The 22,539-nt window shown below is 43.1% G+C and overlaps 6 protein-coding genes across 6 annotated transcripts; 1 reads left to right on the top strand and 5 right to left on the bottom strand.

The window, feature by feature from the left end:
• Positions 1-933: 933 nt before the first annotated feature.
• Positions 934-2,085, bottom strand: PtrM4_098290 (uncharacterized protein; the record flags this gene model as incomplete). The annotated part of the gene is made up of 2 exons (XM_066107260.1): positions 934-1,656; positions 1,708-2,085. The coding sequence occupies 2 exons, from the start codon at positions 2,083-2,085 to the stop codon at positions 934-936; spliced, it is 1,101 nt and encodes a 366-aa protein (XP_065962928.1).
• A 1,843-nt stretch (positions 2,086-3,928) lies between these two features.
• Positions 3,929-5,132, bottom strand: PtrM4_098280 (DNA-pol-phi multi-domain protein; the record flags this gene model as incomplete). The annotated part of the gene is made up of 4 exons (XM_001935280.2): positions 3,929-4,214; positions 4,261-4,588; positions 4,637-4,976; positions 5,022-5,132. The coding sequence occupies 4 exons, from the start codon at positions 5,130-5,132 to the stop codon at positions 3,929-3,931; spliced, it is 1,065 nt and encodes a 354-aa protein (XP_001935315.2).
• Positions 5,133-5,642: 510 nt separating this feature from the next.
• PtrM4_098270 (HHT1, Histones H3 and H4) lies at positions 5,643-6,215 on the top strand (the record flags this gene model as incomplete). The annotated part of the gene is made up of 3 exons (XM_001933808.2): positions 5,643-5,832; positions 5,881-6,063; positions 6,112-6,215. The coding sequence occupies 3 exons, from the start codon at positions 5,643-5,645 to the stop codon at positions 6,213-6,215; spliced, it is 477 nt and encodes a 158-aa protein (XP_001933843.1).
• A 4,302-nt stretch (positions 6,216-10,517) lies between these two features.
• PtrM4_098260 (CypX, Cytochrome P450) lies at positions 10,518-11,975 on the bottom strand (the record flags this gene model as incomplete). The annotated part of the gene is made up of 4 exons (XM_001941832.2): positions 10,518-10,727; positions 10,795-11,151; positions 11,201-11,839; positions 11,892-11,975. The coding sequence occupies 4 exons, from the start codon at positions 11,973-11,975 to the stop codon at positions 10,518-10,520; spliced, it is 1,290 nt and encodes a 429-aa protein (XP_001941867.2).
• Positions 11,976-13,549: 1,574 nt separating this feature from the next.
• Positions 13,550-14,020, bottom strand: PtrM4_098250 (uncharacterized protein; the record flags this gene model as incomplete). Its single annotated transcript, XM_066107259.1, has 2 exons — positions 13,550-13,789; positions 13,817-14,020. 2 exons carry the CDS (start codon positions 14,018-14,020, stop codon positions 13,550-13,552), a joined length of 444 nt encoding a protein of 147 aa, XP_065962927.1.
• A 5,911-nt stretch (positions 14,021-19,931) lies between these two features.
• On the bottom strand, positions 19,932-21,031 carry PtrM4_098240 (uncharacterized protein; the record flags this gene model as incomplete). The annotated part of the gene is made up of 4 exons (XM_066107258.1): positions 19,932-20,204; positions 20,601-20,705; positions 20,874-20,945; positions 20,996-21,031. The coding sequence occupies 4 exons, from the start codon at positions 21,029-21,031 to the stop codon at positions 19,932-19,934; spliced, it is 486 nt and encodes a 161-aa protein (XP_065962926.1).
• Between the last annotated feature and the right edge of the window lie 1,508 nt (positions 21,032-22,539).

The raw sequence follows: 22,539 nt of genomic DNA, 5'->3' as shown, positions 1-22,539 counted from the left end.
TTATCAGATCTTGGAGCTTCACAAGTGGCAATGAGTTGCCACCGGAGAGGAAAAAGTCTGTGTCCCGATTAATCTCCCCCGAAAATCCTCAAGGAGGGAGTAACTGTTCGAGGGTACAGGTCACGTGTGTACCTCTTTGGGACTAGCGTCTGTTCAGCTCGCTCTTTCTATATAGCCCGTTCTAATAGCTTATAATAATAATTAAGTTTGCATCTTATAAGCACATTCTATTAGGTTATAAGCCCTTACTAACTTACTACTAACTAACTAGGACGACTGCCTTCGCTGTATTTAATTATCACGCGTTGTAACCTAGCGTTAGTAAGGTTTCTACTCATAAACTCATTTTAACCACTACGACGTTATTGCCTAAAAAAATAGGTATCTATAACGCGTAAGTAGCTGTCCTCAAGCTTAACGCCTCTAGCTTAAACTTCTAGAAATATGTAAGGACAGAACCCTCTTCCTTACGCACTAGTCCTATCTAGGCTTAGCGTATAGAATAGTCCTTACTAGGCCTAGTATATACACTAGCCTAATATAGGCTTAGAGTCTCCTTCTCTTACTATATAGAGTAGACTCTCTCTCTTCTTAGAGAGGTTGTCTACTATTGTCTCTATCACTAAATCCAAGAGTTATCCAACCTACGCTGGCAAATGGGTTGGGTATACCCAGTCTTGGGTTGGGGTTGGGTTGGGGTCGCACAGACCATGGGTTAGGGTTGGGTTGGGGTCGCACAGACCATGGGTTAGGGCTGGGCTGGGGTCGCACAGACCAAGTGGTAGGGTTGGGCTTGGGTTGGGTTGGGTTGGGTTGGGTTGGGTTGGGGTTGGGTTATATTTTTTGGGTACTTTAACGGAACAACACTTAATTAAGATAATGTGTACACGTTGATGATATAGTAGATACATAAAACGAGATATATTAACACAGCTAATTATCACGGTAGCGCTGAGGACGCTGGCGCTTTCGAGGTGGCAATTGACGCTCCTCCTGGACCTCTTCCTCCGACTCTTCTTCTGTAGTCTGGTTCTCCTCATCTATATCGAAGGTATGCTCTAACGAGGCTGGAAGCTCAAAAAGATCATTAACCTCGTCAATTGGCTCTCCATCCTCCCCTAATTGAGCAACTAGGTAGTCTAGACCCTGTTCTTCCTCTTGAGATATTGTATCCTTAAGAACCATTATCTGCTGTATTGTCCGGGCAGATAGTCGGTGCCTCCGACTACCAATAACATCCTTAGCAACATTGAAAACTCTTTCAACCCCAACCTGAGCAATTGGTATTGCTAGTATATCCTTCGCCACTTGGGATAGTCGTGGGTAGGTAGGCTCGTTCGTCTTCCACCACTCTAGAATATCGAAAGAGTCATCTGTCATTACACAGGCAGTACTAAGGTAGGACTCTCCTTCTTGGCGGGTTGGGCCAGTTGTCTTGTCTGATTCTACTAGTGAAGAGTTCTGGGAAGAAAAGCTGTTTAACGCTGATGTAGGGGGAGGAGCTGGCTTTCTGAACCACTCATTCCCAAGTGACCTCCTTTTGACTATGCTAGAGCCTGGGGTTGAACCTCTCCCGTCCGTATTATCATAACGATCAAGGTAAGCAAGAAATTGGCCTCGGTAGAGATGCTTGTACTGTGGCTCCCATGAATCGTCCTATAAGCGTAATTAGAGCGTGACTGTGATAAATAGCTGTGATAATCATACTTCATATGCTGTAAGCTTCTGCGTTGGATCAAGGATAGTGGCACAATTAAACAAGAACCCACGTTCTGCGTCTGTCTTCGAATAGTACTTGCTCAGTTTTAGACGACCCCTGTCAGCTGCAGCTCGTACTACGTCTAGCCATTCCCTATCATCTTGATTTTCTTCATCCTCATCTAGGTCCTCTGACATTTTGTCCAAGAAATCAAACAGTCGATTGTACATTAACCAAATATACTGAATCTGGGGCTTCTCGTTCTGGCTGAGGAAGCTAGTTGCTGTTTTAAACCGTTTAAGCATCTCAGTAACGAGTTCGAGATGATGCCACTCAGTCGAAGATAAGCGGAGGCGTTTAAGATCCCGGAAATCAATCTCAGCCATTTGATTGTTGTCTAGAGAGCTATCCAGGTGACTACCTGGCCTTAGCAAGATTTCTTGTTTAAGCCATTCATCAATATATTTTTGGATTTCGAGCGCGCGCTCTAACATGTCGTATGTTGAGTTCCATCGGGTTTTCACGTCGCGGATAACAGATAATCGCTCCTTTGGCGGTAGATGTTGTTGTACCGCAATAAACCGCTCAAAGCGTTGAGGTGATACGTCAATAGCGATACAAATCGCCCTTATCTAGTCTATTATTAGTATGTGATAAATGAATGTGTTAAAAGCGGAATACCTTGCGAAGGGAATTTGGGACTGAAATATGCGTCTCAATGTCCTGTATATGACGTCTCTGTAGGGTATCCCTTGCTCCTAACTCTGTAGTTGCTGCTAGCCGAAGGTGTTGGATAATATCCTGGACAACGAGGTTGATAATATGGGCAAGGCAAGGGATAGTGTTTTCTCTGGCACTCCACTGAATGTCGACTTCTTGGAGTTTAGACTGGAGAGTGCGAGCAAGTACGCTATTGTTACTAGCGTTATCACAAGTAATAGCTAGAAGCTGGGTTTTGGTCTTTGTATCCAGAAGAATATGCAGTACCTCGTCTGCCATAGAAGTACCGGTGTGCCTGCCGCGCATAGGGAGAAAGTCAAGTAGCTTTTCCTGAAGTTTCCAGTCTTTGTTAATGTAGTAACCCTTTACCGCAAGAAAGCAGAGGTGATTAGCTGCAGACCAGGCATCTAAGGCGATTGAGATCTTTGTTGATTTTCCAAGATCTCGAAGGATAGACCTTTTTGCTTCCTCATGTTGACTCTTGAATATCGTCTTGAATTTACAACGACTAATTATCACAGTATCTGGTCGAAGGAACCGAAGAAATCGATGGAAAGATGGTCGTTCAACTGTTCGGAATGACCAGTTGCTGTCGATTACTACCCGTACAAGCTCCTTTTCAAAGGTAGTAGTAGTGTAAGCTGGTATTGATGAAGTACTGTTTCTTTGTTGACGTTGGGATAGAGTAGAGGCCGATAAGTCTGCCTCATTATGAATAGGAGTAAGGACATTTCGACAGCTTTTTGTTTTAAGATGAGTAATAAGGTGCTTTGTCCCAATACCACCTAGATTTGGATGCTGGAGTGCAAGACTACAGTTGTAGCAGAACACGTAGGGGTGGCCAGTTCGAAGCTCAGCAGCTTCTCCAAATCGTAACCATACTGTGCCATAGCGAGTAGGAGAGTTCCATCGTGGGTTATCATTTTTAGGGTTTATACCCCAGCTAGTATTACTCCACCACGCTGTCCATGTCCCTAAGATCTCACTTACACTATAATCTTGCAGAAAACGATTATTTGGATATTTCACTAATCCAATCGTTCTCCTGTCACCCCCTTTGTAACCTGTGGAGAATTGATTTTTAAACAGTTGAGGTCCTCCGGAAATTCAATATTAGTAGGATTAGGCATAAGCTCAATAGACTGTGCAGCTATGTCCATCGCTTCTAGAAAGTAGTAGAATAAGGCATTAATAGTAGTAGCACACAATAGGAAAAAGTTGAGAAGTTTAAGTTTGGATGTAGGACTCAAGGCTTCTCACGCTCCTCTCAGCTTTGCTTGCGCTATGACGCCTGTAATTTAACTTGAAACCTTGGCATATTACTAGCGGAATATCATTTTTAATGCCTCATAGTAAACACAGAGATCGTCAGGAGTGCACGGATATTAATCTGCATAAATGACAGATCACAATCTTAAGTTAAGATTATATGGCGCAATAATCCGTGTTAATTGGTTGTGATAACTGCTTACTATCCCTCAATGCTTGAAAGTGTCTTAGCCTAAAACTCTAATTATCAGACTCAGAAGCGGCATCAGAATCCGGAAACCCCTCAAACTCAGAGTCCTCAGATTCCTCAGACTCCTCAAGCGCTGCCTGCTTCTGTACAGCAGCCCACTGGTCGTCATCCTCGTACTCGTCTTCAAGTGAATTGAAATGCTCCTCAAGATCAGAGTCATAGTCAACCTCTTCTTCACACTCATCGCTATCGTCACCTTTAACGTACGGCTTATCAGCCTCCAGCTCAATATCAGCGTCACCAAGTAAGTCGAGAATGCTAGGTGGCTCCCGTTGCCTTATTATATTAGTATCTCTGTGATAAAAGGATGTGATAAACTTACTGCCAGTCATTATCAGTTACGACTTTCATCTCATCAGGTGTAAGTTCCTCCACGAACTTCTCAAACTCTCTCTTAGCCTCCTTGCTCTCAAAGTCGTTGTTGTTAAGCTTTGCTAATCCTTCTTGATAGGTCTTTCGAAGAATCTTTTGCAAAACACCACCTGAGCCGTAAATTCTTGCTATTCCTCTACCACTAATGTCATGGGTGGGCTTGTCATCTTTGCTAAGCACTTTCGCAATCGTGATCTCGTGTTTTCTCATATCCACCTGCTTAGTGATCGCATCCCATTTACGATGCACATGAGTTAGGTTTGTCTCTAGCCATTCAGCTATAGTCTATTAGCAGATGTCTATGATAAACAGCTGTGATAACTTACCAGACTTTTTCTGGGTAAACCGCTTCTCTGAAAGTATATCCCACTCTTTCTCTAGCAGCTTAGCCTGTCTAGCACTATTTGCTAATTTATACTTAGGCTGTTGCAAAAGCGATTTCTTCAGTTGGTACTTCGCGGAGCGGTCGGCTGTTCTAACGCTTTCAAGTACCTTCTCCTCTTTATCGAAAAGAGCTTTGCGTTCACGTTGAGCAATAGCACAGGCGCTACCACTCAGAGAGCCAGTATAGGGGACGCTCAAATTGATAGGTCGGCCTTTTCGTGAACCCCCACTACCTCTTTGATCTAAGATACCGTCAATCTCGTCAGCTTCACACGCAAATCCCTGCTTATATTAGCATAAGCTGTGATAAATGGCTGTGATTATTACATCGGTAAGCTGCTCCCACTCATCTTGTTCGAACCCAGGCGGAGGTTCAAGTTTGATGGCTGGAACTAGGCCTTCAGGTACGTCGCCGACTTGCTCTTTCGCGACAGGCATGGCGGGGACTGTGATAATGCGCTGTTGTTAATGGGGTGTTTTCAATGTAGTAAAGAGAGTTATTAGGTGTTGGGAGTTACTGGGCGTCAGGGGCTGGAGAAATGGGTAGACAGCATTATGCTCACCTAGAAATGGTCCGTGCGCTGCTGCCTGCGCTAGCGCGAAAACGCGGAAATTACCCAAAATGATCAACACATCGATGATTCCTTCATTTTTGGGCTGCACGCATGCGCGAGCTAGGCGTTTATCACAGCAGTTTAACACGTTTGTATGATATGCTCGCTACTGATTTTGCAACAGAAATGGTTGTATGCGATCGTGAAACAGCAAATTACGTCATGCAGTCCGTGCGCTGCTGCCTTTACTAGTGCGGAAATCGGGAAATTGCCGTCGCCCAAACTTTCCAGCTACCTAACTCTTTCAGCCTACTACTTTCTTAATTGTCGAACACATTTATCACAGTAATTAATCACATACGTCGCCTACGTTCATCATCTACTCTACTACGCAATGGCAAGGACAAAACCACGGCCTAAGGTCACCGGTAAAGCCGGCCGGGGTGGTCCTGATGGCAAGACAGTTACTGGCGGCAAGCCGGCTCAGAAGGCCCTTGCTAGTAAGGCTAGACGTCAAGTAGCAGGAAAGTCTACGCGAAAGGCACCTGTAGCTGTTAAGAAGAAGCGCAAGTTTAAGGCCGGCAGTAGGTTATCACAGTCGTTTATCACAGCTATTTTCTAATTTAGCTTAGCTGTCGCATTACGGGAAATCAAGAGATACCAGAGAGGTTTTGAACTACTCTTGCGAAAACTCCCCTTTTCCCGCGTAGTGCGCGAATTTGCACAGGTGCACAAGGCCGATATCCGCTTTCAACGATCTGCAATCGAAGCTCTTCAGGAAGCTACAGAAGCTTTCTTAGTTGGTTATTTTGAGGGTATAGTCTATCTACCCTATACTATTTTTCATTTAATAACTTTTATAGACTGCAACATCAATGCTATTCACGCAAAGAGGGTTACTATTCAAGAGAAGGATTCTCAATTGGCTAGGCGCTACTTTGCGCGCGAGTTACTAGCTTTTCTCTAGATTATAAGATATATCTAGATACACGTGCTTAAATGCTAGCTGGCGAAGCCTCTGTATATTATAAATGAAACTAGTTAATGCTACACTGTGTTAATCTACTGTGATACTATATAAACTTTTCTTTTATTGAAATCTATATTATACATCTTGCAATTTTTTTACTATAACCCAACCCTAACCCATGGTCCGTGCGACCCCAACCCAACCCCAACCCAACCCTAAGCTTGGCGCTGACAAATGGGTTGGGGCTGGGTTGGGGTCGCAAAATTTCTAACCCAACCCCAACCACACCCCGACCCATTTGCCAGCGTAATCCAACCAGTCTGCCCTTCTATGCGCGATGTCTGCCTTACAGGTTCTAGAATGTACTATATAAGCCCTATTGCCTTATTAAAGATAGTATTATTATCTTTTTCTATATAGACAACATTATACTCGTATACTATAAAGATATAGAGCAATCCGCCTAGTAGGCAATTACCCGCCTATAGGAGAAGTACCTCTTTACTAGGGGAAACAACCTATAATAGTTCCTCGGCGTTGAGATTATCTAAGACTAAAAGGCACGGACGATCTAGCTATTATAGGTGGCCTACGCAGATAAGATTAGTAGACTAGCTAACTATACTAACATTAGACACAACACGCTAATAGCGGCTACTAAGCTACTCCCTAGAGACGGCCTCGCCTCCCTATTAGAGATGAACAAATACTAGCGTAAGATAGGCTTACTCCTCTTCGCAGCTATAACTACTAGACTAGATATCGCCTTTGCGACATTGTAGCTCGCCCGCTTTTTCTCTAATCTAGGACTAGAGCACTATAACGCTGCTAACTAAGTTCTTTTATATCTACTAGTAATAAAACACCTCGCGCTATAACTTAGAGGAGGCACTAGACTATAGATAGCTAGCGACACTTTCTTTACTAATAATATTTTAGACAGGAAGAGCTTATAAGGCTACGCGATTAAGCTATTTAATAGACTAATCGCATAGAAAGCTAATAAATAAGATAACATGGTTGGCAAGCGAGCGGCGCACCCAAAAACACACCAAAAAGCGGAGTTTTGGGAACTGAATATCTCAACAACCACCAAATAGATTTTTCTTAAAAGTTTTACTAGGACTCTAGGATTATAATTCTATAAGATCCTATGATTATAGGGCCCTAGCTACTCTAGATGTAGAGATATAGAGTCTGGGGGCTAAAAATGTGGAAATTTTTCGTTTTTGCTTGACAACCCTACAACCAAGTTAGTTATAGTTCTATAACTATACAATCTACATGCTTATGTGTGTGCAGCTTCACAGTAAGATTTTAAGAAAAATCTATTTGGTGGTTGTTGAGATATTCAGTTGCCAAAACTCCGCTTTTTGGTGTGTTTTTGGGTGCGCCGCTCGCTTGCCAACCATGTTACTATTATAATATTTATAATAAAAGCTAAGCTTCTCGCTTTATCTTAAGTAGCTAAGGAAGCTCTATTCCTATCTCGTCTTCTTAAGGAGCTGAACATCTAGCTAGAGAGCCCTAGTATTACTATTTAATGCGGTAAAAAATAGACTATTCGCCTAGTTACTAAAGAGGTCTTAAAGCTTTAAACTAAACTTAGATATGTTAATATACATAATTACTAGATTAGATAAGAGGTGTCGACAGGCTAGATCTCCGTAGAGTATAGGCTTTCCGCAGATATAATTGCTAATAGTCTTACTAAGTTATTACTACTAAACAAGTAGCTAGAATTCCTAGAATAACTAAGACTAGTCCCTACTAAGGAAATCCTAGCGAGAAACTTAGCACTACTTAAAGAAATTCAAGAAAAACTTAAAAATCTCGTGGTAAGCCTTAAGTAGGACTAAGTGCCTAGCTTATAAGCGTAAAGAGCGTCTAAGCTAAAGGGGTGTGTTAGATAATAGCACTATTAAAAATGAGAGCGTACAGACGCTAGGTTAGACTAGCGCGACCTAGCATCTGTGAGAGCTAATCAGATCACAGGAAGGCTTGGCACCCCCTAGGTGAGCCCACAACCGTAGGCAGAACCACGACATAATTAATTATCAATATTATCACCATCATTACCTATTTCATCAGTATTCCAGATGAGAGTGAATATCTGACAATTATTAGTAGACGGAGAATAGGTCTAGTTAGTTAAACGAGTTTCAGATAAAAGAATAATAAAGCATGTAAGGAAAGGATTAAAGGAGTTATACGTAAAATAAGTAGACTACACTAAACTAATATAGGAACCTGTAAGTAACAAACTTAAAACTAACGCTTAGAAGGAATAGATAAAACTACGCGCTAAGAAGAAAGGAGGGGGGTACTGTAACGGGCTGAGCCCTAGGTCACATGACTAGGCCGCTGGCCTAGTCGCTTCCTTCCTTCTATCACTCCTTACCCCAGCAGCCCGTGCGCCGTACGCCAACCCAAACAAAGCGGGATGGCCGCTCACTTCCTCTTCTTCTCTTCATCTCGACTGTAAATAGCATCTGGATTAGGTAGCTGGAATACAGTACCTACAGACCGTTCACACGCAGTACGTCGGGAGCCCAAGCCCCTCCACCTCCCGACCACGTCGAAGGGTCACATCATGGTCACTCCACTGAGTGCATGCGCGCTATCAATGAGCGTTAGATTTCCCAGTCGACTTGTGCCTCCCTAGCATCAGTAGTAAAACATTAATTTTTTGGGATGTTAAACTGTGCTAGATTCTATCGATCCATCGCAGCCTCGGTAGTCGTTAAACTTCCTATGACCGCAAAACATATCAGCAAGGTGATGGCGTAGCTAATCGTCAAAAACTTCGCAATCGTCATCTTCATTGACTCTGGTGCGCCTGTCACGTCTGTAAGGGCAACCAGGATCATCGTGGGCGGCCCTGTAGGCACGAGCATTATGGCAGACCAGAGCATCGGGTCGGCATCTAGCAGGTGCGTCTTCGATGCGAGCGCTCAAATCAAGGGAATGCTGATTAATGGCTAGATGATGACCCGGATGAGCGCACAGTCCGCAATAAGCAAGCCGGGATAAGCTCGTAGCTATCCAAGGCATACCAAATCAGATAAAACAATTACCAGGCGACAATTTTGTGGGAGGCATTTGGCAGAGTCATCTTTTCGAAGAGCTCTGCTAGTGGTTGAATGAGCCAAAACAAAGGTCTACAGACTAGAGAGCGCCCACGTGGAGCTGGGCTTGTAGGGGTTCCCAAACGAGCCCCAGTCTTCTGTTCCCATTTCACGGAGAGCACTCGGGTCGACATATAGAAGCGCAATTTGTTGATCTCAACACAAGAGCCGGGGCCTTCGGCGAGGTAGAGTACGTTGCGATAGATGTCAAGTGCAAGCTATTACGCGCGATATTTACACCTGCGACAGCCTTGGAACGCCTGGAAAAAGATTTGACCGGGACGATTGAGCGGATCGATGGAAGAGATATGTTGCAATGCAGAAATCCCCCAAGAGTGGCGAATCCAGACCTGGCTCTCAATATAGACAGCCCTACCGTTGGGATGTCACACAAACAGGACGGCTACATCGTCGTTCTTCAATGATGCTTTCACGACCAAAGGTTGAGAGCACTTATTAGACCAGGTGTAGAATCTAGCTCCAGTCCAGAAGTTTGTCAAAGGATCGGGACATCCCAGGAAGGCGGCGGTTTTGAAGCCCTCTTCTTACAGAAATCTAATGAAACGGGAGATAACTTCGAGAGACGAGGTTTTATTCGCTGCACCGGTTTCTTCACCGTCAGTGTAATATACAAGGCGCACCGTGAGGCAGAAGAGAGGGTCATAACGCTTATCTAAGCAAGGTTACGTGCACAGTGCAAAGAGAGGAAAGTACCTTCAGTTTGAAGAACGTTTCCAACACGTTGCGTACCGCTCAGGTGCACATCAGATTCTTCACGGCAGCCATATGTCTCTCTTTCACAACCCCGTACCACTCGAATCCAACGACATGGTACCTATCATCATCGACGACTTTGACCGTCCATATCCAGATCAGCAACAGCAGCGTGTCAATAAAGTCTTGCTTAGGCGGCACCTCTCACGCGCAAAATTGTCCAGCGCACAGTATATTGTAGAAGATAAACCTAGGAATAAGAGACAGATCAGGGCAACTCCAGCTCGCATTAAGGAGACCTTGTCGCTATTCTTAAGTCAGGCCTTAGACGCAACCAACGGTATACCACAACTCGATCACATCAGATAGCTTAGATGCAGTCTCAACGCGGTGTAGAGAAAGTACAATGTACAGCAATCAACTAGCACGCCTGGTCGTCCGCAGTGCAGGATCATCCTCAAAGCTTTGCAGGGTTGTTCACAGCGTTCTCCATTGTTACTCGAGTTTCTCCATCGTAGGTCCTCAACGCCTCACGTGCTTCTGCAGCCTCGTCTAAGAGCAACTTCTTGATCGCGTCTGAGCGTGGGATGAATTGCACCTGGAAAGGCTCCGGCCGCATATTCTCGCTGTTGGTGTAGGCAAATATGTCCAACTTGACTTCATTTTGCTGGTGCAATGTGTGAGCGGAGCAAACATGTATAGTGAGCGTTCCCCAAAAAGACGAGAACACTTACATTCTGGTCAAGGCCCGGCAAAATATTAAAAGCCCATATCATTCGCGCGAGAGAGTAAAAAAGACCTTGTTCGGCAAGCGGCTGACCGCTGCACTGCCTACGTCCCCAACCGAAAGGATTCATGCCATACTTGTTCGGGTAAGGTTGTTTCGCGCTATCTTTGCCATCAAAAAATCTCTCGGGTATAAATCTGTCCGGATCTGGAAAGTCGCGCGGATGTCTATGGATGGCCCACATGTTGCCCGTAAAGTTGGTACCAGCTGGGAAGTGGTAGCCCTTGTAATCGAAACCTACGGTATTAGCATGAGGAATGCCTGCTAGTACAGTCACAGTCCTCCATCTAAGCGTTTCTTTGACCTGTGGAGTGTTAGACATAAGACCGACATTTGTTATGCCTACAACTTACGACTGCAGTCAAGTATGGCAGCGCATTCGAGTCGATGTCATCCCAGTTCGGAGAGCGATCATTTCCAACGACTGCATCAAACTCAGCGTGGACTTTTTCTTGTACTTCAGGAAAGTATGCCATTGCGAGAATGCACGATATCATGGTGCTGCTGGTCGTGTCTACTCCACCCCCAATCAGATTAGCCATCAGGCCTGCAACCTCGATATCTGTCATGTGGCTAGCTTGCTGAGAAGCCATGACGTGTTTCCCGAAGTTATCTTCGGCCGCTTCCGCACTTTCCTGTGTGAGTAGGTAGAAGTAGCGCGACAGTATACTGGCACCTAATTGCATCTGGCTTGGCAACGCGTATAGCCAAGCAGGCAATCGTATCAAACCTGGAACGGCTTCCATGAGATAGATACCAGGGACGACAAAATTAACGGCTTCCATCAGTTTAAGGGCTTGTTGGGCAACGTAGTCGTTCTTGCGATCAACACGCCGACCCCAGCCTACGATGGAGGTAACGGACACAGAATATCGCTCGATAGAGAGCTCAAAATCATGCGGCTCTAGAAGCAAGTCACGGACCAGAATCGCTGACTCGTGAGCCTGGAATGTACGATATTTTCGTACGGCTTGGGAGCCAACGGCCATGTGCTAAGCTGTTAGCTTGTTCTATAACAACCGTGAACAGGGTAAAGTCATATACCATAAGCTTTCGGTGTTTCCTCCATCGGTCGCCGTATGGCAATGTAGTTTGATTCGTGTTTGTAGCGTTGATTGCATCGCCCATAGCGATTAATCTCGGTCTGCTTGAGAAGATATCCGATCTTTTATCTAGCAGGTCACTCGCGACCCACGCATCGCTCAATATGATGCGCGGCTGCCGTCCGATCCAGAGGGTAATCATAGGTGAATCATAGTGTTTAGCCCATTTTTCCCATGTAATCCATGGCTTGTGCGAAGGCGTCTGGAAGTGATTTCCAACAATAGGTAATGGAAACGGTCCTGGAGGGAGATAACGTCGCCGCCATAGCATATAAACGTAGTCTGTAATTAAGGCGAAGAAGGGAAAGAAGGCTATGAATTTGAGCATGTTTCTCAGCTAGGAAGTCTCTGATGGCTAGGCGCGTGATGTGTTTCTAAAGGTATCCTAATCGATACAATTTATAGCTTAGGAAGGCAGACGGCCTAACTAGTCGACCGGACCGTACGTCGTCCTGGGGAGCTGGGGACTATCCCAACAAGAGCAAGAACCCTGTGTTGTCTGTGCACGATCCCCAATACAAACTTGGAAGCCTTGCCTTTCTATAAGGTGCGGGGTAGCGAGTGGAGGTGCGGGGAAGCGAGTATGTGGAATCGGACCGATTGTCCTGGAGACAGGCGTGTGGAATATCTACTGCTTCCCCAACGATGAGTCTCATTCTACAGTAGACGTGCTAGATGTAAATGAGGCGGCTGGGGTGTGAGGAGGTGGTGAGATCATGCTGCATGCTGCACCTGGTACGGAAGATGTGGTTGAGACAACAATTCGAGGTCTCCCGGCATCACTGCGGGGCCGCCAAACATTGTCTCCGCGATCACGAAGCGACAAAAGCCTCGAGGCAACGCTTAAAACCCTTAAGGATTCATGACCGCTCATCCGACGATATCAGGGCCATTCATCTTACCGAAATCGAACCGAATCGAATAAGTCATGACGACGGTCAAAACAAACATGCTCTACAACACGAACACTTAACATAAAATCAGTTAACTTCAACTTTAAGCATATATACTTTTAATATTCTGTTTCTATGTGCTGTAAGTAGATTATCCTAATTGCGTTTCGTTGTCGCGTTGTAGTGCTCAGAAGTTGGGACAGTTCGAGCTGCAAGGAAGGCGCTACCGTGCCCGTGCACCCAACGAGCCAGTTCGGCCAACGAGCCACCCGAACAACAACAGGACTCCAGAAAGATGAGGCTGTACAGCCACTCACAGAAGCGATTATCGCGGAATTTCTTAGTGTATTGATATATAGATGTATGCGAAGCTTTCTATCTACTCAGAATATTTTTTAGGTGGTCGTACTGAGCATGTGCGGGTGGACTTGGTTAGAGGAGGCGGCGGCTCAGGTGCAGCCTCAGGCTCAGTTCGAACACCAACAACACGACGACGCTTTGTCGGATTATTTGCAGCTTTGTGTGAGGCTTTCCGCTTAGGTTTATTAGGTGTATCGTGGGATTTTTGTGAAGTTGCAGCTTCGCGTTACTGCTTTTTGAGAGCCCTCACTGCAGCTGGTTCATCCGCCCGCGCTTTCTTCGCCTTGCGCCTCTCTTCAGCGGCTTCTTGTCGAGCCACCTTTGTAGCTCCAGCTTGCTTCTTTTTTTATAAGTTTGCCGCCGCTTTCAGCTCTCTATCGTGAGTTTTCTGGAGTCGTTCGCACTCAGCTTCGCTCTGCTGCACGGCCTTGCGCGCCTCAGCTTCGTGGAGTTTCCTTGAAGACCAGAAAACTCCAGCGCTGTGGTACTCCTCGCGCTGCTGAAGGTCTAGAGTATTGCGCTTCTTCCTGTGCTTCTTCTTAGTGTTTAGCGCGTCTCGTAAACCTGCGTTTTCCTCGCGAAGAAGCTTGTTGTTAACCTATAGCGCCTCTACTCTCTCCAGCAGCTCGCTGGCTTGAGCTTTAGCTCTATCCTCAACTAGTTCGTCAAGTGAATTGGTAATCTTCTTGGGAGTATCGCTGCCGCTGCTGTGTCCACGTTCTAGGTCATGATCTCGTCGCGAAGGGCGGTTTTCGAAGCGCTTCAGTACAGCGTCCGCATCCATCGGCCACACTCCTGTACAGTGCCCGTGCGCCATGTGAGCCAGTTCGGCATGTGAGCCACCCGAACATCATAACATTGTAATCGTCCCAACTTCATCGCACCACAACTCCACAACCATAAGTCTAATTTAGAAAGCGATTAAAGATATAGAATTGCACGAAGAAGACGCATCTTCTAGCTATCGCGAAGTTACAAAAAAGTGTAATATTAATAGAACAACGTTATTAAGGCAGCACTAGCGCATTACACGCTTAAATGCAGACTAAAGAGAAGCGTAATAACTACTCTACCTACAACAAGAGCTAGAATTAGTAGAAAATATAGAAAGATATATAAGGTGAGGCTTACTACCTTTGTAAAAGAAAATACAGAATTTCACTAGTATAGTTATAAAATACGAAGTTTCTAAGAGCTAGAAAACGCGCTTTCTACATTATTATAAGAATAAACTTACTACTAAGTAGAGCGCTAAAATTAATCGTAACTACTAAGACGCTAATAGTAAAGCTAAATATAAGTTATAATTTTCTCTCTTTTATTCTAAGATGCGCTAGTTCGACACTAACAAGCGTAACACGTATAATATAGATAAGAAGAGCTTCTTTATTAGTATTATAACTAGGACTAAAAAAGTTTTTATAAAGCGAGTATAAGCTTTAAAAGTGTATAATACCGCTAGATAAGATAGTAATAGGGAGTAGGTAACACTCCTAGCTTACGTGTGCGCTTTAGGAGAGTTACTGCCGCTGTTGCTTATCTAGTAAGGCATATCTAGGTTTTAATCAAGCTAGGTTAACGATGTAAAGGCTAAGGAATACCTAGTTTTCTTCTCTAACTTACCTATAGGATAGAATAATAATAAGCTTAGTCTTGCTTAGCTTTAGTAGGTGTTTAATTACTATACAAAGGCGAAAGCGCGCTTAAAATAGTGTCTCCTATTCCTTAATAGCTACGGTAGCCGCCTTACGTGCGATTTTATAGATTTCTGCGACTATAATCACATCCTTATCGCCCTCTTTCCCCCCTATTTAACCTATAGCCTCTAGCTACTTAATATAGTACTATTCTTATAGCTCTTAAAGAGCTATACTTAAGAACTTAACTACTACCTATAGCGATCGTAAGGTAGGTTAAGAGCTATAAAACGTAACTTCTTTAGTAGCTTTTAGGCGGCGTAAAGCTTTATAATAAGGCTAGATCTTATAATAAAGATTTTTTAAGCTATAGGTGTCACGAGAGGCAGCGAGCAGTAATCTCAGAACTTATGAAGAAGTTTGATTGGTGTGCTACGTACAGTACTCAAGTGTAAATACAAGACGTTGCGTGAAGAAAAGAAGTAGAGAGTTCCACCCAAGAAAGATACATAGCGGAAGAAAGCTCGTGTAATATTATACGGTTGTTAAGGCAGTGGCATACTGTCGAGGATAGTACATTGCACTGTTGCGATAGGAGCGTGCGGATTAGAGATAGGAGCGTACGGGTTAAGAGCAGGAGCGCATAGGTCAGAGGCAGGAGTGTTAAGGGGACCACGGTGGTTACTGTGACAGTACCCCCCTCTTACTCTTGAGCTCTTAAGAGAGTAAGTAATGGTAGTATTATTTCTAATGTCGGGTTAAGTTTATATTAACGGTTTTAGTTTTTCTAGGACCTTTTCGTAGAAGTAAATAATAGCGTCGTTCTCTTCTAGCTCTTCGGCAGGTTCCTAAGAAAGTTCTTTATAGCTAACCTATTTTACGAGGTACTCGTGTCGCTTTTGTTGTTTATTGTAGCAGAGGTTCTTAACGCTCTTAATAAAGTAATATAGCTTACTGTCTACGACTACTAGCTTAGGTAGCAGTACGTGCTAGCAAGGCAGGAAATCTAATTTTGCTGCCGTAAGTCGGAGGAGGGATACATAAAAAACTAGATGAATCTTTATTATAGCGGGTAGGTCGAGGTAGTATACGTAAGAGGAGATCTTCTTAACTATACGGTAAGGACTAAGGTTCTTTTAGTTAAGCTTTTTTAAGGCGCGTTGTGCTCTAATGTTATAGGCGTTAAGCTATGTAAGGGGCGAGAGTCTATAAGACTATCGGCACGACTACATGCACCACGCCTGCGCAAAAGGCATGCACAAGTTGAATCAACGCGATTCAGCTTGCGTAGTCGATATTTATGTAGGAGGCATGACTGCGCTGCTCTCTTAGTCTACAAGTAGGCCTACATGGGTCTAGCCCATCACAAGCTAGACTTCGTCGCTAACCTCGTACACTAGTGCTAGCGACTATTTTTAGTTAGTATATTCTTATTGCATAGCTTATGCCTATATTATTTCTTCGCGGATAAACTTAGTTACATCGCGCATCTTCTTAAGTATCTAATTTACTTCTTAAGCCTATAAGGCTTAGTACGCAGGTCTCTTTATGCTAGAGGGCAGTTTAAAACCTATTTAAGGGTTCTAGCTGTAATAGGCTATTATTAGGGATACCCTAGTAGATTTAGATATAGTATTATTAGCTTCGAACTAGGTAGTAGGTAACTAGCTTACCTAGTTATCCTATCTGTAGTTTATGTACGCGCGTAGGACTTATTCTATAACAGCGTTTATACTCTTAGTTTAACTATTAGTTTAAGATAAAATTCTATTAAGAAGCGCAGGTCGATTTTTAGTTATTTACATAATTTCTTGTAAAAGGCGAAGACGAACTAGCTACCTTAGTTAGAAATAATCGTGTCTAGGAGGCCGTGGTTATACCACACGTAGCGGAGGAACATTCGTGCGACGTCTACAGCTTCCATCTTAGTATAAGGGATTATATAACGGTATTTTATTAATTAGCTAATAACTACTATAATATTTTAATATTCTTTAGATTTAGGGAGATTAATAACGAAGTTAATAGAGATGTCTTACTATCTCTGCTTAGGTATAGGCAGCGGTTTTAGAAGGCCGTAGTACTTCTTGCGAGAAGCCTTTAAACGGCAATAGATATAGCAGCAGCTAATATATTAATAAATTATATTAAATACATAGGGCTAGTAGTACTCGCGTTAGACGAGTTAAAGTGTTTTACTACGGCTAAGATAGCTACTACACGCGGAGTTATGTGCTGTGTAGAGAATTTTAATCTCAAGCTTATTATTGTTAGGTATAATAAGTTAGTCGCGATAGTATAAGCGTCCTCCTCTAGTTTTGCATTCGCTTAAGGTTAAGATCTTTAACTATTAAGCACTATCCTTGAGTAGTTGCAAGGTTTCCTTAACTAGTAAGTTAAGTAGGTTAGCTTAGTACTTATCCTTAATAATTTAATAGATAGAGCGATATATTTCTATAAGGTAGATTTCTACTAGCGCCTTAAATAGTTTAGGTCTTAGTAGCGTCTACTTTTAGGCTTCTTAGGCTTCGTCTTAGGCGAGCTAGTCTTAAGAACGTTAGGTAAGGGTATTAGGCTTTTCGCCTTACTTTCTAGGGCGGTATATAATTATAAAGTTAAATTATAATAAGTATTTAGCCTCGCGTGCTTATTAGTAGCTAAGCTACTTCGTTATTATAAAGTACTGTAGATTCTTATAATCGCTTAACATAGTAATAGGAAACGTAGCTCCTTCTAGTTTAGGTCTCTACTATTCGAAGCATTATACGATAGCTAGCAGCTCCTTATCGTAAATCTCGTAATTATTCTTAGCTAGGTTCATCCTTTTAAAGTAATAAGCGATAGGCCTAAGTATCCTATTAGTGTCACGCTGCGATAGCACTCCTGCGGTAACGTAGTTAGAGGCGTTAGCCTTTACAATAATTAGTAAATTAGGGTTAAAATGTTAGAGGATTAGAGCTATAGTAAAAGCGTGCTTAAGATTATTAATAGCCTTTTAGCAGGCGTTGTTAAAGGCGAGTTTTACATCTTTCTTTATTAGAGCTATAAGCAAAGTTGTTAGGCGGGAGAAGTTATTAATAAATCTTTAGTAGAAGTTCGCAAAACTAAGGAAGGCTCGTATATCCTTAACGTTGTTTAGGTATTCCTAGTCTGTTATAGCTTATATCTTCTTAAGATCTATTCGTACTCTGATAGTGCTAATTACGTAGCTAAGGTAGACGACTTCGTTCTTGTAAGACTCGCATTTATCGATATTAAGATATAGTCTAGCCTCCTTTAAAGCGTTAAGGACTAATCAGACGTGTTCTTAGTGTTCGTGTAGGTTCTCACTGTAGATTAGAATATTATCAAGATACGCTATATAGAAGATGTCTAGGTATAGGCGTAGTACATTCTTTACAAAGTGCTAGAACGTGCTTAGGGCATTAGCTAGCCTAAATAGTATTACTGTTGAGAATATCTGGGTTCAGTCCAGGGTAAAAAGGTGATTGAGAGTCACGTGATGTGCTGGTGTGGCAGGCACTGCCCGGTGGGCAATAGCACCCATTACAACAGCAGAAGTAATGTGAATAGACGACACGATAGTTAAGACAATACGTTGCAGCCACCCGGCCTTTTCCCTTATCCGACTTAGTTATCTATGGTAGTTATACTACTAGAGGGACCTTATTTAAATAGGTTATGAGCACCGGTTGCCAAAACTAACGTTATTGTTTTGATCCCACCAGAGTCGCGCAGGACTCAGATTCAAGAAGGAATCAAACCTCGAGAGTCACGAAGGACTTAGCTACAATTCGCGGAAGGAATTAATCACTAACTAGAGTCGCGCAGGACTCAGATTCAAGCAGGAATCAAACTCACCTACCTACATCTTCTCCACGCTTGAGAATTGACAACGACTGCCTGCACCGCCTGCACCGGCAGCATCATTGCCAGCATCACCTGCACTGCCTACACCAGCTGCATCGCCTGCATCGCCTGCAGCGCCTGCACGCCTGCAGTATACTACCTATACGTCCGAGCTTCTCTTACCTCTGATACACAATGGCTAAAGCAAAGGGGGAATAGAAGATCCCTAAACTTACGGCTAAGAATTACGATACTTAGTTCCGCTAGAACAAAGTTAAGCTAGAAGGGAAGAAAGTCTTCTACGTATACGAGAAGAGTCTAGAGAAGCACTACTAGATTACTACTCCTAGGGACCTATTAGACGCTGTAAAAGATTAAGACATTATAGATAATAAGACTATTAAGGTGTATATTAACGTTAACAAGAGAGATAAGTACCTAGAGGACAAAGTAACTGCAATTAACCTCCTGTTTAGATCCCTTAGCGACGATAACTAGGCCCTTATTAACAAGTACGACACTACCCTCTAATTCTAGGTTTACTTACGCAAGAAGTACACCTAAACCAACGCTACTACCGCTAATATATATATAACTAGGATTTAGACGTTTACATTTAATTCTAAAAGCACAATTATTAGGTTATAGAAAAAGCTAAAGAACTACTAACGTAAGCTTATAGTAACATGTTTTATAAGCGAGCCGCCAGTACAAGCGAGCCGCCACCTAACCAAACTTTTACAACTTCAAAGCGACGCATCTCAACAACGCGATAATACTATTGCTAGATATTGATACAGTAGATTACTCTATATTGATAGTATTAGTGTTGCATGTGCGTGAGTTGTGCCCAGTCTCCTTGCACCTGGTGCAGCGCCTTTGAGCCCGCTGGCTGACGCCTAATCGCGCTCCTCCTTGACGCTCTTCATGAGCAATCTGCTGGTCAGCCTTATTTTGAGCCAGTATATCCTCTCTAGCTCCCTTTGTGAGTACTCTATGCTTCTGTATACGCCTTTTAGAGCGCTGCCTACGCGCTAAGGCTGCGCTGTTAGCCTTCTCAAGACTAGAGATCTAATCGCGCATCAGCTTAGCAGAGAGCATTATCACCTCAGCGCCCTTCTTTAGCTGGTCAATCGCCTTAATAATCGAAGCTGGTGATGAGCTCTTATGCTGGCGCACGCGCTTACATATAAGGCTTAACTAAGCCTCAAGCTTACGCGCGTTGCTTAGTGTTTGAGCTACCTAGGGAGCCTCTGGTAGAGCAGCTGCTGGAGGAGTAGGTGTACGCAGCTGTACATCTACCTTTAATAGAACAGCCTCTGGTTGTAGAGGAACAAGGCCTGCGCCGCGGAAGGCTAAGCAGATGTTGGCTGGCGTGAACGCTCGATTAAACGCAGCCTTAAACGCTGGCAGAAACTCTAGCTTAGTGATGTGGTTGATGTAGTTGCGCATAAGGCTCTCCACCTCACGGCTGTACGCGCGCTTTAATGGCGAGAAGCAGCTAACATCAAGTGGCTAGAGTAGGTGAGATGAGTGAGGAGGCATACAGAGCGTATAGATATTATTCTCCTTGCAGAGCTCCTGGAACTCTAGAGACTAGTGGCTCCTATAGCCATTAATAATAAGCAGGCGACGCGCGCCTATAGTACGAGCCTGCGTGTGAGCGTTGAAGTGCTTTAGCCACTCAACTCCAAGCTCATTATTCGTCTAGCCATTATCGCTGACTGCGATCGCCTAGTCGCGTAGGATATCCTCCTCATACCAGGCTGATAGGTGGTACTGGCCAGCGAAGATAAGGAATAGTGGCACTAACCAGCCACCAGCGCTAATAGCAGCGATCAGCGTTACCTACTCGCGATTGCCTAGCTAAATACTCTTTAGCCTGCCTCTTCTCTCTAATCCTGTTATAACCAGCTGCGTTGTAATCTTGCCTATTATAAAGCCAGCTTCATCAAAGTTGTATATGTCCTCATCGCAGATACCAAGCTTAGTCTTTGTCTCTTCTACTAGCTTAAACTAGCGTTAGATAAGGGCTAGATTCTCACAGAGAGCTCTCTGCCTATCGTACGCTCAGTTGAAACACGTCCGAAGGCTATCTGTACGCTTGACAAAGTTGCGCGGCTAGTAGATGCTAACTAGGCTAGCGCCGCGTGCAGCTATCAGCTTATCAGCCATATCTCGTACATCAACGTAGGTAGGCCCAAATCCACGTAGATCTAGGTGAAGGATATGGCTGATAATCACCTCCTCTTCTCTCTGGGTAAGCTTCCTTAAGTTAGGCTAGCAATCGCGTCGTGCAGGTATACCAGCGCGTCGGTTACGTAGTGTCGTACGTGGGACATTATATATAGCTGCAGCAGTAGAAGCACTATTAATTTGATGCGCATTAATAGAAGAGATAGCAAGCTGTATATCTGCTTCATTTGAAGCTAATTGAGGCGCGCTGCGTAGAGCCATTGTATGTTAAGATAGGAGAGGTGTAGAAAGTTGGTTAGGTGGCGGCTCGCTTGTACCGGCGGCTCGCTTATAAAACATGTTAGCAGATACTAATACTAATAGAGCCTATAAAGACTCTGCACTACTACTTATCCTTATTAGATTACTCCTAATAAGATTTAGAGCTGTAGTTAACCCTATAAATATATAGTTTAACCTTACTATTAAATAAAAGCTTAAGTTCCTAAAAGGGAAGGAGGTCTAAGACTAGTAAGACGCTAACGAGTAAGCACTTCCAGCATTTAGGAAAGCCTATAAGTATATTCCGCCGCATAAGCGAGGCGATAAAGACTTACTATTATTAATATCTAACTCTAAACCTAGTGCTACGTCTAGTATCTAGTACTATCTTTACCACTAGCCTTACTACATGCGAGACTATCCCAAATAGACAAATCAACGCATTTTAGAAGAGAACAATTTCGACTTCTCTACTAGAAGCCTAAAACGCCAATTAAAAGTAGAGAAATACTCTGTTTCTACTGCTAAGAAAAAACAGCTTTTAAACGCAAAAAAAGCTGCTTTGCGGAATAAAAACGCTAAGAAGACACTGAAAATTCTAGAATATATACACTTTAACAAAGTTATATTTTTAGACGAGTCTTCTATACAGCGTAGACACTGTACTAGGCAAGAATACGTTAGAAAGAGAAGAAACAAGAGTACTGGTAAAGAACAAGTCTCTACAACTAATTTAAGTGAGTTTAAAGAATATCCGAATAACCTGTTTTATTCTCCTAAAAATTTAATCTTTTTCAAGTTTTTTAGATTATTTTTATCTAGCTTACTAACTAAGTTATAGCCCGAGACATTACTATCTCTGTTTGGGGAGCTATTTGGTTAGGTAGAAGATCTAAGTTATATATAACTAGAACGCTACAAGAACCGAGAAGCTTTACCAATACACGATATATACGAGAGGTTTTAAATCTAATTATTAAACTTCTATTCAAAAGAGGTAGGAAAGTATTACTTTACTTACAGCTTTAAAAGACTCTTACTAAGTTATTCTTTATTGTTTTTCAAAACTTCTTTTAGATATAGAAAGCTAACTTTTTTTCTATCTAGAGTGGAAATTTTAGCAAGACAACGCCAAGATTCATAAAACGCCAGCAGTTATTTCTTGGTTTTTAAGAAATAGGAATCCTCTTTTTAAGCATCCTACCTATAGCCTAGATCTAAATCCTATTAAAAACGTTTAGAGTCTACTTAAAATTAGACTAGTTAGAAGATCTACTACCTCTTGAGGCGTAGGTCAAAGAATAAAGGCAGTAGAATTGTTTAAAAAAGCAATTTTAGAAGAGTGGGAGCAAATACCGCAAGAGGCAATAGATAACTATATTTCGTCTTTACC

The sequence above is a fragment of the Pyrenophora tritici-repentis genome, chromosome 4 (assembly GCF_003171515.1).
Source record: "Pyrenophora tritici-repentis strain M4 chromosome 4, whole genome shotgun sequence".
Classification (NCBI taxonomy): domain Eukaryota; kingdom Fungi; phylum Ascomycota; class Dothideomycetes; order Pleosporales; family Pleosporaceae; genus Pyrenophora; species Pyrenophora tritici-repentis.
This window is presented reverse-complemented; position numbering and strand designations above follow the sequence as displayed.